We start from the raw sequence: 14,261 nt of genomic DNA, 5'->3' as shown, positions 1-14,261 counted from the left end.
TTTCTCTGTCTGATTTACTTCATTCACTGTGACAAGCTCTACTTCCATTCATGTTGCCGCAAATGGCATTATTTCACTCCAGAGCTGAGGGAGGGGTGAACTGAGAGATGGGGATGGACATATACGCACTACTGTGTGTAAAATAGATAACTAACAAGGACCGATTGCGTAGCAAAGGGCGCTCCGTACTCTATATGGGATGACCTACGTGGAAAAGAATCTTAAAAAAGAGTGGATATATATGTATGCATGACTGTTTCACTTTACTGTACAGCAGAAACTAACACAACATTATATTAGTAAATCAACTATACTCCAATAAAAACTTTTTAAAAATTCCTATTTAGACCGTTTCATAAGGTCATTTTGAGGCTCACATGGTGCTTTGTTAGTTACAAGCTGCTTGGCAAATGTAGGAGCTGTCACGATCATCTTGGTGACAGTTTCGAGTTCTTTTTTTAAACTTTTTATTTATTTGGCTGTGCCACACAGTGTGTGGAATCTTCGTTGCCCAGCCAGGGATCAAACCCATACCCCCTGCATTGGATGCGTGGAGACTTAACTAGCGGACCACCAGGGAAGTCCCTTGAGTTCTGTATAAACAGGTTTCCCCAGGCCTGGCTGCTGCGTACCCAGGACTCACCAGCCTCTGATTCCCATCCCCCATTGCAGAGACAATTCATAGGACTTCAACTGTGTGTTCTGAGTAAATATTCAGACTGGCCTTCCTGTCCCATCAGACAGCCACAGCCTCAGCACAGCTGCCCCCCTGAGGACCCCCGTCACCTGGTGCCCCCTGCCCAGGGCCCAGGAAAGGTGGGCCCGAGACTCACTCTGCAGCGCAAGGACCACCACTTTCTCCACTGCACCCAGCTCATTCTCTGCCAGGCACTGGTACTGTCCTGCGTCGTCCATCTGCGGGCGGGCACAGGAGGGGGTGTGGCGTTCAGGAGAGGAGGGTGAGGGCAGCGGGGAGCATCTGGGGACAGCTGGACACAGGAAGGGGCCCCTGGAGCAAGGCCCACCTAACCGGGAAGGAGCTGAGAGCCCAAACCAGCCAGGGGCCCGCGCATTCCATCAGGAGGGCCACCATGGCTGCTACTCTGTGGAATCCAGAGAGGAAGTCCTGCCCCTTTCACGCCTGCAGCTTAAGGGTGGTGGTGGTCATGGCTCCAAGTGGAGCCATATGCTGCCAAAGCATGCTTGGGACCCACCTCTTCTAAATTACGCACATTAAAGAATTATGAGGCCACAGCGCTTTATTAGGGATGTCTTTAAAAAAAAAGTTTGGGCAACACTGAGTTGGACAAGAACAGGTTTCTGAACTGCAGGCTCCTCGGGTGCCCAGCTGCAAGACTTCCGGGGTAGGAGGAGGGTTTGCAGCACTTCCTGGCCCTGGTGAAAGGGAAGACTTCGTCCTAGGATATCCATGACCACGGCAATGAGGCAACTCGGGAAGAATGCTGGCTCAGATTCACTTCCGAGGGGCAGTACTGCCATGAGACGGAGCTGGGGGCAGCCAAGGCCAGGGTCCACACCCAGAAGGTCATATCCGGGAGGCCACTCCCCAGGGACTCTAAGCAGGAGGCATAGCATGCAATTAAGAGTGCAGAGTTCGGCGTTAGTCCAAGATGAGACTGGCTCTGGCTCCCCTGCTTACCACATTGAACCCATTACTAGTGCATGACAGTGTCTCTGGAGACTCAGTTTCCCCATCTCTAAAATGGGGATGATAGGATTGTTGTAAGCATCAAATGAGATCACACTTACTAGGTGCGAGGCACCGTGCCTGGCCCCAGACTGTAAATACGCAGGTCACGGAAGCCCTGTTGCTGCTACTGTAGCTGCCTTGATACCAGTCTGAGATAGGCTCCCAAATGGGTGAGATCAAGGATCTCTAAAGTGAGTCCATGACAGCCCTGGACTGTGGGTTTCTGGACAGCCACTGGGACTTGGGACACAGAAGCGAAGATGAGCAAGCAGAGACTGCCTCTGAGCTCGAGGCTTTGGAAATAGCATGGAGTAGGAGTCAGGATACCTGGGTGGGGTCTTGACTCAGAAGCTTACTGACTGGGGGCCTCTCTGACCCTCAGTGTCTTCATCTGTAAAATGGGGCACTCTTAACCGCTTACTCTGCTCCATGGGGTGGTTATCAATTATATATGTTAGCATTACCAAGGGGCCAGTCACTCTCAGATACCTGGTGTGGGTCATCTCACTAATTTCTCACTGCGCATCTACGAGGTGGGATAATTATTAGCCTCATTGAATGGAGGTAATTGAGGTGCAGAGCAGTGAAGTCATTGGCTGGAGGTCGCCCTAGTTAGTCGGGGGAGAATCTCTGGGTATGGGCAGGAAAGTGCTTTGTAGATTGTCCAGGTGATGCCAACCTACTAAACAACCGTCTTGGGCTGTCAGACAGAGCGGAGGTTGTCCTGGGTGGCCCCAGCCCAGCCCCGGGCCCCGCCTTGCCTCCGTCCTGCGGATGATCAGTGAGCCATTCTGCAGCCGGTGCCGGAGCCGGCCGCCCTGCAGCGGAAGGCCATCTTTGATCCAGTAAATGTCAGGCGCCGGGTCTCCACGGACCGCACAGTCCAGCCGGATGCTGCCTCCAACGGGTTCCACCAGGTAGGAAAATGACTCTCCTTGTAGGACAGGGGCCTCTGTGTCAGGTGACATCAGACAGGGGGCTCAGAAAGGAGGTTCCCTTGAGGTTAAGCCTCCCACGAATCCATCCCCAAAGGCCTGCCTGCCAAGACCCCAATGACCCACAGAGGCTTCTGCTGGTTCGGCATGGCTGTGTAGAGTCAACGCATTAGAAGCAAACAACTTCCATGTCATGGGTCAAGTGCACTAGCTTGGCAGTGGCTGCCAGGAACACCTCACTGAGAAGGATTTGAAGCTGAGTGGGAATAGTGCTATGATTGATTAGTGATGCCTGAGACAGGCACAGGAGGGGAGAAATGGTATGAGTGTCATATACTCGTAGGGTACTTTGGAAAACAAAGATGACATGATCATTGGGACACCTCTGTCGGACACAGCAACACTAAGACGTCTCTGATTCCCAATCCATGCAATGCTTAAACCACGCTTGGCCGCCCTGTGCCAGTTTTCACCCTTGCTGGTTTCCTGAGCTTGAATCTAGCAGCGGTAGAATCCTGGTGCTGTGGGCAGCTCAATCTGTCCATTGGGTCCCATCCTCCCATCCCAAAGTTGAGTCTACAAGTCATGGTGCCAAAAGGGTTACTGGGCTGCTCCTAGGGGAGGAGGGCTGTGGGGGGCAACTGGAAAACTGGCGAGATTCTCGCTGTGTTTGCCAGGCCCCTGGCCCCCTCCCACACTTAACCCTGTTCAGCTGAGGGTAGTGCTGAAGGTCAACGGGTCAGATCTCATTCTACCTACACTCGGGGCATCTGGGCATGCTAAGTCGCTTCACTTGTGTCTGACTCTGTACAGCCCTATGGACTGTAGCCCACCAGGCTCCTCTGTCCAAGGGCTTCTCCAGGCAAGAATACTGGAATGGGTAGCCAGGGCCTCCTGCAGGGGATCTTCCTGACCCAGGAATTGAACCCTCAGCTCTTAGGTTCACTTGCATTGGCAGGCGGGTTCTTTACCATTAGTGTCACCTTGGAAGGCCAGGGACATCTGGGGAGGGTAAAAAATACTGATGTCAGGGCCTTGGGTGAAATCTGGGCCTCGGGGGTTTATGAAATCCCCCAGGAGATTCCAAAGCCCAGCCAGGGTGGAGAGGTACTGATTCAGAGATTAGGAGGCTGGTTTCTTAGAAAAGCCACTAGACAGGGTCAGCAGAAGTCTGGAGAAAGACCACGGGGTCACTCCCTACCCTTCACGTGGACGAAGCTGACCGCCTGCACGCGGCCCACTCTGTTCTCCGCCCAGCAGACGTAGGTCCCGCTGTCCTCTCTGGTGACTGCCACCCGCTGCAGCGTGCTGCCCCCATCCTGCTCGGACACCCCTTCTGTGGCAGAGAAAGAGACACCCCGTGGAGCTCTGGGTTCAGGGTGCCGGGACCTCCTGCCCGGAACACTTAACTCAGGCCTGGGTATCCAGCAGGTGCTTCATGAAGGCACAGTGTCCCTTTCCCTGCTGGAAGCCTAAGCAAGTCAGACCCGATCATGGCAGGCACAGGCCATGTTAGAGGATGTGGTTGAGGACCTGCCTTCTCTCATTTTCAAGTTCACGCTGAGTTTGATGAGTGGCCCAGGTTAGGTCTTTGGGGACCTATTAACACGAGACACTTGTTGAGATGATGCCGTGATTTACACACAGATAGGTGCTGGGCCAGCCTTTGATTTCCCTGTCATCATTAGACATGTCCCTACATCAGGAATAAGGGCAAGTGCTTAGCAATTCATCCATTCAACAGACACTTGTTGAGCACCTACTCTATATACCACGGGGCCTGGATAGACCTTGCTGTTGCCCAGTCGCTAAATCGTGTCCAACTCTGTGACCCCATGGACTGAAGCTCGCCAGGCCTCCCTGTCCCTCACTATCTCCCCAAGTTTGCCAGGTACGTGTCCATTGAGTTGGTGATGCTATCCAACCCTTGGGCCTCCCGAAATAGCCCCTGGGGTGCAGGTGGGAGGAAACAGCCCCCCAGGAAAGGCGTTTGCTGAGAGGCTGGCCTGGAGCTCAGTCCCTGTTCCCAGCCTGGAGGTCTCCAGGGTTGAGACTTTTCTGCAGGTGGCTTCTTGTCGGATCTGACCTGTGACTGGTCACGTAGGGCCACGTGTGTTTGCTCTGTCCCCGCCACGCAGGGCCAAGCTGGAGACCCAGAACCCACAGGCTGACTGGCACTCTCTTGCCTATCCTCTTCAACCTCCCAGGGTCCTGGGTCCCTGTCCCACCCGAACCCAGCAGGCCGAGACCTGTGACCAGCCGGTTGTTGACGGTCCAGCCTATTCGGGGTGTAGGGCTGCCCCGGGCCGCACAGTGAAGCCACAGCTTGTCCCCGAGGCGCAGGCTGCGGTCCCCGGGCAGGGTGGTGAAGACAGGCAGGGCCAGGATGGTGAGATGCACTCGGCGGCGGGCACGACCCACGGCATTCTCAGCGGTACAGGTGTAAGTGCCAGCGTCCTGGCTCTGTGGGCGAAGGAACGGGTCAGCCTGAGAACTGCTCCTTCTCCAGCATGGGCCAGAATGTTCCCTGGGGACCTGCTCCCTGGAAGGTTCCCGTGGACCATGGTGCCCAGAGAGGCAAGGTGACTTGCCCCAGGTCACACAGCTGGCAAACGGCTCGGCTTCACCATTGCACCTCCCTGCCACCTTCATATGGCTAGGCACTGTTTTTCTTTCTTTGGACCGTGCTGTGCGCAGTTTGCCGGGTCTTAGTTCCCCACCCAGGGATGGAACCTGCGCCCCTTGCTTTGGGAGCACAGGGTCTTAACCACTGGACCTCCAGGGAAGTCCTGGTTATGTGCTTTGATGAAATAAGATTTATATTTTAAGGCAGGACAAGGAAAATGAAACATCAGATTCTCTCTCTGCATCTTTTTGGGCCTCCCCTTCCTGTCCCTAAACTGCATTACCCATTAACCAGACCTCCTCAAAGACGGACGTGCACGCTCGGCCATAAAGACCAATCTTTTCTTTCCTCTAACGCTAGCAACATAACTCCTTAAAAGAAAAGCATTCTTTTACAGCTCTCTAAGTGGGTCACAGTGACTCACTGCTCACTTTGTACATGCTTACCTGGAGTATGTGTCTTTGGTGAACTTTATCTACAATACCAGTATCTCATTTTGATGTATGATTTTTTTTTGTCCTAAAAATGTATGTGACTGTGTCTTTGATGTCTAACAGGTCCCCTGGGTTATAATCCTCAGTTGGGCTCAAATAAAATTCCCTTTTTAAAAAAATTCTTCAATTTATTGTTTATTGAATTTTCAGCCTTTATCATCCAGGCCTGACCAGACACTTGTAACAGTCACTATTCGCTGAGCACTTACTATGTGCGCAGGACGGGACCTGAGCTCGCTCATCCATCACCCCTGAGGCCGGTCCTTCTCTGAGAGGAGACGTCCCAATGGGCATCTCAACAGGGCTCCCCACTGCACATCTGGTTCCCTGTGTGGCAGGATCCCTGCCCCTGAGACTCCCTTAGGTTTGCTCGCCCAGCAGCCAGCCACCCATCCGACTGGAGAGCAACTTTTTGTCACTATAGGACATGATGCATGCTGACAGGGGAAGGGGGCCCGAGTCCCATTCACGCCCGTGGCTCAGGTTGAGAACAGTAGGAGCAGTGTGGGGATATCCACAGTGTGCTCTGCATCCCTCTCCTTCCCTCCAGGGCTCCTTCCCTCCCCAGGAACTGGCCACAGAGGTCCTGATTCAACTCTCCACCCGCCTCTTGGCAACAGCATGTCTTGAACACCTGGGTACACTCCGAACCGCAGTTTCCTCATCTGGTTGTTTAGTCACTAAGTTGCTTCTGACTCTGAGACCCCGAGGACTATAGCCCACCAGGCTCCTCTGTCCATGGGATTTCCCAGGCAAGAGTACTGGAGTGGGTTGCCATTTCCTTCTCCAGGGGATCTTCCTGACCCAGGGATCAAACTTGGGTCTCCCGCACTGGCAGGCCCATTCTTTAGCACTGAGCCACCAGGGAAGCACTTCCTCATATGTAGCAGGGGTGATAATACCTGCTTGCCCCGATTCTAGGATTAAGAAACGGCACGGGGCTCAGCACAGAGCATGACACACAGTAGGTGCGCAGCAGGCGTCTGCAGCCCCTGCAGTCACTATCATCTCCCTCTGCTCCCAGAGGCCAGACACTCACCTCCGAGTTTTTCACCAACAGCTCCCCGGAAGGCTGGATGGTGAACTTCCCCTCGGCTCCGGACACAGGCTGGCCATCCTTTTCCCAAGTGACCTTAGGTTCGGGGTTGCCGGTGGCGGTGCAGGGCAAGAGGGCGTGGGCGCCCTCGGTGATGGACAGGTTGGGGAGCCCAGTCTTGATCGTGGGCGGGACTGTGCAGGGAGGGGGAGTCCGCTCGGGGACTGGGGCTGGCCTGGGGTGGCTTGCCCCTGTCCCAGTGCCCTTGGCAATTGGCATGCCCTCAGCCCCTTCTTCCGCCTCACCTGCTGCCCTCCCGCCCACCCCACTGTCCCCTGGTCATAAGCCATTGCCGTGGCCTGCACAACCTGGGGATTTTCTCGCGTTTGGTGAAGCTGTGACGCAGTGGCCCCATTCACACGCACGCACACACAGGGACTAACACCACAGAAACGGCTGCCAACGCGAACGAAGAACAACCAGACTCGTTTCCCACGAGAGGCCAGAGGAAGCAGAGGACCGGAGCTACTGTCTGAAGCCAGACCTTGGGTGCGAAACTGGGAGATGTGTTCCTTGAATTCCTTCTAGAACCACCAGCCATGCTGGAATAGGCATGGACGCAGGGACATGCCCCACCTGGGACCAGAGCCAGGCAGAGACCGGAGGGGCTCTCAGGAGTCTCAAAGCCCCTGGCTCACTGGGGTCCACTTTGGTCGCCCCCCCTCCCCCCGCCCCGGGCCCACCTTGCACCACCAGCCGAGTCTTCCCCACGGCACTGCCTGCGCTGTTCTGGGCAAGGCAGAAATAGTTCCCAGCATCCTCTGGGCTGACATGGATAATCCGCAGCTGTCCACTGGGGAGGACCTGGGTACCGGCCCCTGGATTTGGTGGGGAGGAATTGGGAGCCGGTGGCTGGGGCAGCAGGACCCCCGGGGAGGGCAGGAAGGCTGCTTGGATGGTTTGGTCTGATCAGGCAAGTGACTTGCTGTGGCCACGGGCTGACCGGGGGACAGAGTGAGCCTGGAAGCTGGACCCAGAGCCCGTCCAGGCTGTCCCCCTAATCAGTCCCCCATCCCAGCCACTGAGCGCTCAGGCAGAATGAAGGGCTCTGGGCTGGTGAGGGAAGACAGGAGGGCAGGAGGTGGGTGCACGCCCCTGGGCAGGGCACAGGCTTTCCAGAGCTCCCTGCAGGAGTGGGCAGCCCCGGGACAGGAAGGAGGACCTCAAGAGGGGACTCACCTACAGGCATGCTGAGCCCCTCCTTCTGCCAGGCGATGCTCGGCCGAGGGATGCCTGAGGCCTTGCAGGGCAGCAGCACCTCCTCCTCGGCCACCGCCCAGACCACACTGGGCAGTGGCTTCACCACGGGGGAGGCTGCAAAGGAACAGGGCGGCAGAGGTCCCTGGGGACACCTCCAACTGGGGGGTGTCTGAGCACCAGAGAGAGAGGCTTCTAAAGGGAACATGCGGTTCTGGAAACCTTGGAATGGAGGACATAGGCAGGCTGATTCTTTTCTCCCAGAGAATCCCCTACCCCTCCACCTGCTCTCCTGCCTCCAGGGCCACAGCTGTCTGGCCTGGGGACACTTACCTTGCACAGTGAGGACCACGTGCTTGTGGGCCATGCCTGCGGCATTGCGGGCTGTGCAGGTGTAGCGGCCACTATGGATGGGGAGGGCCTGCCCAATTTCCAGGGCCCCTGTGGGTGGGAATGGGGCACAGAGAGGGATGAGGGGACCCAGAATGGACATCCCAGGGAAGAAGCCAGCTGGGCTCTTACACATCCCACCCTGGTGTCTCTGTTGCAGGCCACTCAACCTGCCTCCCCGCCCATTTGTAAGGAGTATGGGGGAACCTGGGCCTGCCTCTCTCCCTGCCCAGAGCATAACATGGGAAGGTCCCTTCCGCTCTCTGCATCTTCCAGTCTCTGGCCCAGGTGTGCAATGTGGAATCACATAGAATGGTATTTAGGCCTTTCTGGCTGTGATGTGCCTGAATCTGCCACTGCCCCACCTGGAATCCCTGGCCCACCTCCACCTTAGCAAGGTTCCACAGGCCTTCACCCTGCTATCCTTGTTGTGCTTTGCTCGAAATTTGCCTCCTCCAGGAAGCCCTCCTGGGCTACCACCTCCTCTGTCCTCCCTTTGCCCTCTCTCCCTCAGTCTTGGCTGCTCAGTGAACACCATTTTAACCTTCCCAGGCTGTAAGCTGCACCTTAAGAGTCAGGTAAAGTGGTTTCTAAATCATCCCCTGTAGACCCCTGAGGGCCTCCTGAGTGGGCAAGGGAAGTGAGGCCTGCCTGACTCTGGACCACTCTGCAGCACCCACCCCAGCTCCAAATGGAACCAGAACCTAGCTTCTCTCATGTGTCTGGCTTCCTCATAGCCACTAGTCAGAAGGAAGAGTTCTATTGCTTTGAAAGAGTTGGACAACTACAGATTTGGCCAACGGTTCACACACTTCAGGATCTCCCTGACCAATCAGCTAATAAATACATTTAATTTGGAGAATCCCCGTAAAGTTGCCAACTTTTTATTTTGACAAGCAAAGACACTTAAGTCACATCTACTACTACTTAAGTTACATAACATCTACTTTCACCTGAATTTCATAAAAACTTTCGACCCCAAATTATTAAGAAAAGCACGGTTACAGGATAAAGGACAATTCTAATGAGCTAAAACCAGCTTTATGAAAACTCTCATGTAGCTCTTATCTTTCTCATTTTGTCATTAAGCAGCCCCGATTTACCAGCTAGCATCAGGGACTGACTGATGAACATCAACACTCCAGTGATTGGACGGGGAGACTCAGAGAGGGTCAGAGGGTTTTCCCAGGTCACGCAGTGAGGGAATGGCAGAGTTGGGCCAGAACTTTCCATCTTGCTCAACCACCAGGCCCCAGGGGGCTGCCTTCACGGCCTCTGCCCAGTGTCCCCTCCGCAGAGGTCCACGCGGCTCACTCTTACTCACCAGAAGGAGACACACGGTAGCCGCTCCCTCGCACCCCCAGCCGGGTGCCCGCTTTGCTCCAGGACACGACCGGGGCCGGCACACCCGTGCTGTGGCACGTGAGGACCACGGGTGCCATCATGGTCACGGTGAAGTCCGTCTGGTCGTCGGCAATGGCAGGAGGCACTGAAACACAGGTCAGGGCTTGAGGTCCCCTGGGGAACGCAGAGCCGCGGGGCCAAGCGGATGAGAAGGACAGACAGACCAAGACACAAGGGGACATCAGTGATGAGATCTGAAGGAAGAGCAGGTATTGCCTGGGTGAAGGGAAGACTGTTCACTGCAGAGGGGAGAGCATGTGCAAAGGCCCCGAGGTAAGGAGCAGAAAGCTGAGCTGAACCTGGGGGCCAGCAGGGGTGACCTTGTGAGCCCAGGTGACACTTGAGCTTTCTATCCTGAGGGCAGTGGGCAGCCATGATGGGAGGGGCTTTTATCTGGGGTGATGACAAGGTCAGATTTTGGTTCAGAACATTCTGGATTTAGGGAGAAGCCTCTCCTACAAGCTCCCACAGGCTGTGCTGGAGTTGGGTTATGTCAGTGTGGGAGGGCAGGATCAGAGAGGGCTTCCTGGAGGAGGTGATTCAGGAAGCAAAGAAATACTCGGGGGAACCCTCAGGTCCTTGCAGGTGGAGAGAGCGCCCAGGAGAGGGAGACACTGTCCTCAACCTTCACCCCTGACTGTGAACTTCCCGTAAACAGTCAGCCCTGACCCTGAACTCACCATGAACCGTCACCCAGTAGAGCTTGCGGGCCTCACCCACTCCATTGCTCGCCACACACTCAAACAGGGCTGAGTCCTGGGGTCTGGGGGCTTCAAGGAGCAAGGCGTTGGAGGGCAGGAGTCTGGACGGACAGACAGATAGTCATCTGCTAAGTGACTGGCTTGGCTGACCTGAAACCAGCCAGCCATGGCTTCCCCGCCCAGGGAACTTGGAGGCAGGGCCTGTCTCCGGACTGTTCCCCTTCCCGTATCTGGCCCCCAGTGCCGACTCAAAAAGTTTCTCCTAGAATTTTCCACCTCCTAAGGTCTAGCTGTTGAGTTTGTGGGTGGTTTTAACATCTGTGCCTGGGTTTCTCCATAATTCTAGAGTTTTCTAAAGTCACCACCTAGGATAACTTCTGCAACACAACCACATCCAAAGCACTGATTAGAACTGCTTGTATCCACTGAATGCCTGTTTCGTCACAAAGCTCCACGAGGACCTGGCACCTAACACAAGAAATACCTGGCACCTAACACAAGAAATACCTGGCGAATTCACTGCTGAGCTGGCTCCCTCAGTCCTCCCAGGGATCAGTTCAGGATCAGACTTGAGAGACAGGGAGACCGAGGCTGCTACAGGCGCTACGGGTTCAGTCTCAGCCAGCATGAACTTAGGCTTCTAGGTGGGTTTTTAAATAGTGACTGAAGTGGTTTCAAAGGCCATATATTCCCCCATTATGTCCCCAATGCCCCCACCTCCTACTGAGCATGTCCTGTAAAGACCTCCTTGCCCCTTGAGGTCCGGACACAAAAGTTCTGGTGCTGGCTTTGGTGAGTGAGACCCAAGCACGTCCCTACCTCGGTTCTGACCCAGCTCCCTGTCTGTGAGATGGGCAAGCCCTCCTCCACCCTGAGGATCTCACAATGTCCCCAGAAGGACCAGCTCAGCACCTGTAGGCGCCCTGCTGCAGGCGGAAGTCCAGCTTCTGTCCATCCTTCCACCAGGCCACGACGGGCCTGGGGCAGCCACTGGCCTCACAGGGCAGTGAGGCTGGGCTGTGAGCCGTCAGGGTCAGGTTGGAGGGGCCAGGGGCGATGGCTGGAGGCTCTGGGGAGAAAGCGGTGATCAGGAGACAGGGTGTGGAACGTAGGTGAGGCTGTGCCCAAAGATGAAGTCAAGGAGCAGGGTTTACTCTTATCCCCTTCAACCCACCCCCGAGGAAGCAGGGACCAGGAGGCAAGAGAAACTCCACAAGTGGGTCTTCCAATGGGCTCCCAAAGCTGGGGTGATGGGACCTTTGCTCACCCTTGAGGTTGGTGTCTCCCTAACTGCCTCTCCTTGAATGGGGCCTCCAGGGCAAAATTCCCCAGCAGCCTGCCTGAGGCCAGGGCTCAGCTGCATCCACCAAGGTGATCAGTCAGATTGAAGAGCAGATTAGAGCCTCTGGCTCAGTGACTCTGAGTGTTAGACAGCCTGTACATCTTATTTCACTCAATATAATAGTATAGTAGTAAGTGTTCTCTGGTGGCTCAGATGGGGACCCGGGTTCCAACCCTGGGTTGGGAAGGTCTTCTGGAGAAGGAAATGGCAACCCACTCCAGTATTCTTGCCTGGAAAATCCCATGGATGGAGGAGCCTGGTAGGCTACAGTCCATGAGGTCGCAGAGTTGGAAACGACTGAGCGACTTCACTTTCTAGTAAGTGTATATGTTTCCATAAAAATAAATATGCATCTTTGAGTATACACACTCAAAACTTTTAACCAATGGGCTTCATAGTCAAAAAACATTTGGAGGTCATTGCTCTTGGCTCCTGACAGCTAGGATGACCCAGAAGCTAAGCAGGACCCGGCCCTGACAGGGAGTGGGTGCTGAAGGCAAAAAAACACACCTTCCCTCATCTACCTACCGAAGACCCGGAGGTCACGACCCTGCAGATCAGAACCTGCAGGATTGGATGCCAGGCAGAGATAGTGGCCAGCGTCCTGGGCGAGGACTGGCTGGATCCTCAGGGAACCTTCAGGCAGAACTTGAAACCTGGAACACAGGAGGGGACCCCTGGTTGTGTCTCCAGCAAGACCCTCCCCTCGGTCCCTCACTTTTCCAAAAAGAGGGTGCTAACCAGGAGTCCTGAAGGTTTGAGGCCAAGGTCGGGGTGGGGTGGGGGTCACGGCCATGGGCAGCAACCCACATGGCAACCTAGAATCAGAAAGGGTGAGTGGGGCTTCTTCTGGCCTTCCATGCTTCCACCTTGACCCGGCCTCTCCCCAAGAGCCAGCAGGCAATGGTGCCCCGCCTCCTTCTGAGAACAGCCTCTACATCAGGTCTGGCAACTGCCCTTTCCCAGGGGCCATGTCTGTACTCTGTGACCTCACCCATGGCCACAGCCGATTGGACTGGGGACAAACACGCCCCGCAGGCTGGGCCAATGGAATTCTCTGCCCTGGGAATTCGGAACTGGGATTCACAGCTCTCCAGGCTCTGCAACTTGTGTGAACGGAGGAGTTATAACTTGGGCGGGGTGGGAGGCCGGTAGGGGAGCATCCCTAACCTGTTCACAGAGAAAGAAGGTATAGAAAATTGATCTGAGGGGCAGAGAGGCTTGAAACCTGCACACGGAAACAGAGATTAGCAAGCAAGAGTCAAAACCAGACACAGACAGACAGACAGACAGGGGTTCTCAGGCCCTTAACCAATGGGCATGTCTGCCCTTGGGTTCTGAGAAGACCCATGTCCTTTCTGCTCCAACTGCCCAGGTGGGCTTCCATTTACAACCTGCAGAGAGGTACCTGAGCCCCTCCCTAAGGCCCTCCCTTGCCAGCACCCACCTGGGGCTCCCGAGATCCAGGGGGACCCCATCCTTCCGCCAACTCACGAGGGGCCGGGGGGCACCATCTGCCTGGCAGGGCAGCAGGGTCGTCTGGTTCACGGAGGCATTCACTGTAGGTGGTCCTGGCTGGATGGTGGGCACCACTGGAGGAGGGGCACAGAGGCAGCAGGTGCTGGGGGTCCGTCGCTCTCCGGAGGGTGGGCAGGGCAGGTGGGGTGGGAACACTCACTGTGGACCTCCACGTGGAAGGCCAGGCTGGTGCTGCCCGCCGCGTTGTGGGCAGTGCAGCTGTAGTCACCGCTGTCGGCCGTGCTCAGGGCCTGTAGCTGGAGGAATCTGCCCTCCTCAGGGAACTGGGTGTGGGCATCTGCCTGGAGAGACCCCCCCAGGATGGCAGACCCTCATGAGTGTGAGCCAGCCCCTGGGGCGGCAGGGTCACGGAACCAGTGGGACTGGCCCGCAGCCCCTGCACTTGTGCCCAGCTGAGGACTCTCTGGGGAAACAGGCTCCTTTGGGAGGAAAGGGCATCCTCCCTGGAGCTCCGCCTTCGGGCCTGTTGCAGGGGGCTCATGCTCAGAGCAGGAGCTGGAGCCTCCCTCAGATCTACAATCCTTGAATCCACAGCCGCAAATGGGCCGCATTTCAGGGGTGAGCACAGAGAACTTTAGGAACGGGCCCCAGGCCACACGGTCATGAGGCCTGGCTCAGATAGGCATCAAAAGTCCTGGGCAAACCTTAGCCTTGTCTCAGTGGCCCCATCACCAATATGAGGTAATAATAATATAACAATTTAACAGGGTGGAGATATAATTTAACAATTAGGAGAGCAGGTATGCACAGTGCTGGCACCGAACAGGCTCCTGGCACCTGGGAGCTAGTCTGCCCAGGGTCTGGGGCCCAAAAGGGATGGAAGGCA

The 14,261-nt window shown here is 55.7% G+C and overlaps 1 protein-coding gene across 1 annotated transcript in view; it reads right to left on the bottom strand.

Annotated features, from left to right (window-relative positions):
- HMCN2 (hemicentin 2) overlaps positions 1 to 14,261 on the bottom strand; it is a 174,230-nt gene that overhangs the window by 17,710 nt on the left and 142,259 nt on the right. Inside the window, 14 exon segments of the mRNA XM_052647785.1 lie at positions 834 to 915; positions 2,473 to 2,663; positions 3,848 to 3,982; positions 4,896 to 5,109; positions 6,806 to 6,996; positions 7,546 to 7,680; positions 8,042 to 8,176; positions 8,393 to 8,500; positions 9,774 to 9,938; positions 10,534 to 10,655; positions 11,467 to 11,623; positions 12,425 to 12,552; positions 13,344 to 13,488; positions 13,575 to 13,716. Coding sequence (XP_052503745.1) covers positions 834 to 915; positions 2,473 to 2,663; positions 3,848 to 3,982; positions 4,896 to 5,109; positions 6,806 to 6,996; positions 7,546 to 7,680; positions 8,042 to 8,176; positions 8,393 to 8,500; positions 9,774 to 9,938; positions 10,534 to 10,655; positions 11,467 to 11,623; positions 12,425 to 12,552; positions 13,344 to 13,488; positions 13,575 to 13,716 — 2,050 coding nt within the window.

Source organism: Budorcas taxicolor, chromosome 11 (genome assembly GCF_023091745.1).
Source record: "Budorcas taxicolor isolate Tak-1 chromosome 11, Takin1.1, whole genome shotgun sequence".
Classification (NCBI taxonomy): domain Eukaryota; kingdom Metazoa; phylum Chordata; class Mammalia; order Artiodactyla; family Bovidae; genus Budorcas; species Budorcas taxicolor.
The sequence above is the reverse complement of the archived record's forward strand: the minus strand, read 5'-3'. Positions and strand labels throughout refer to the sequence as shown.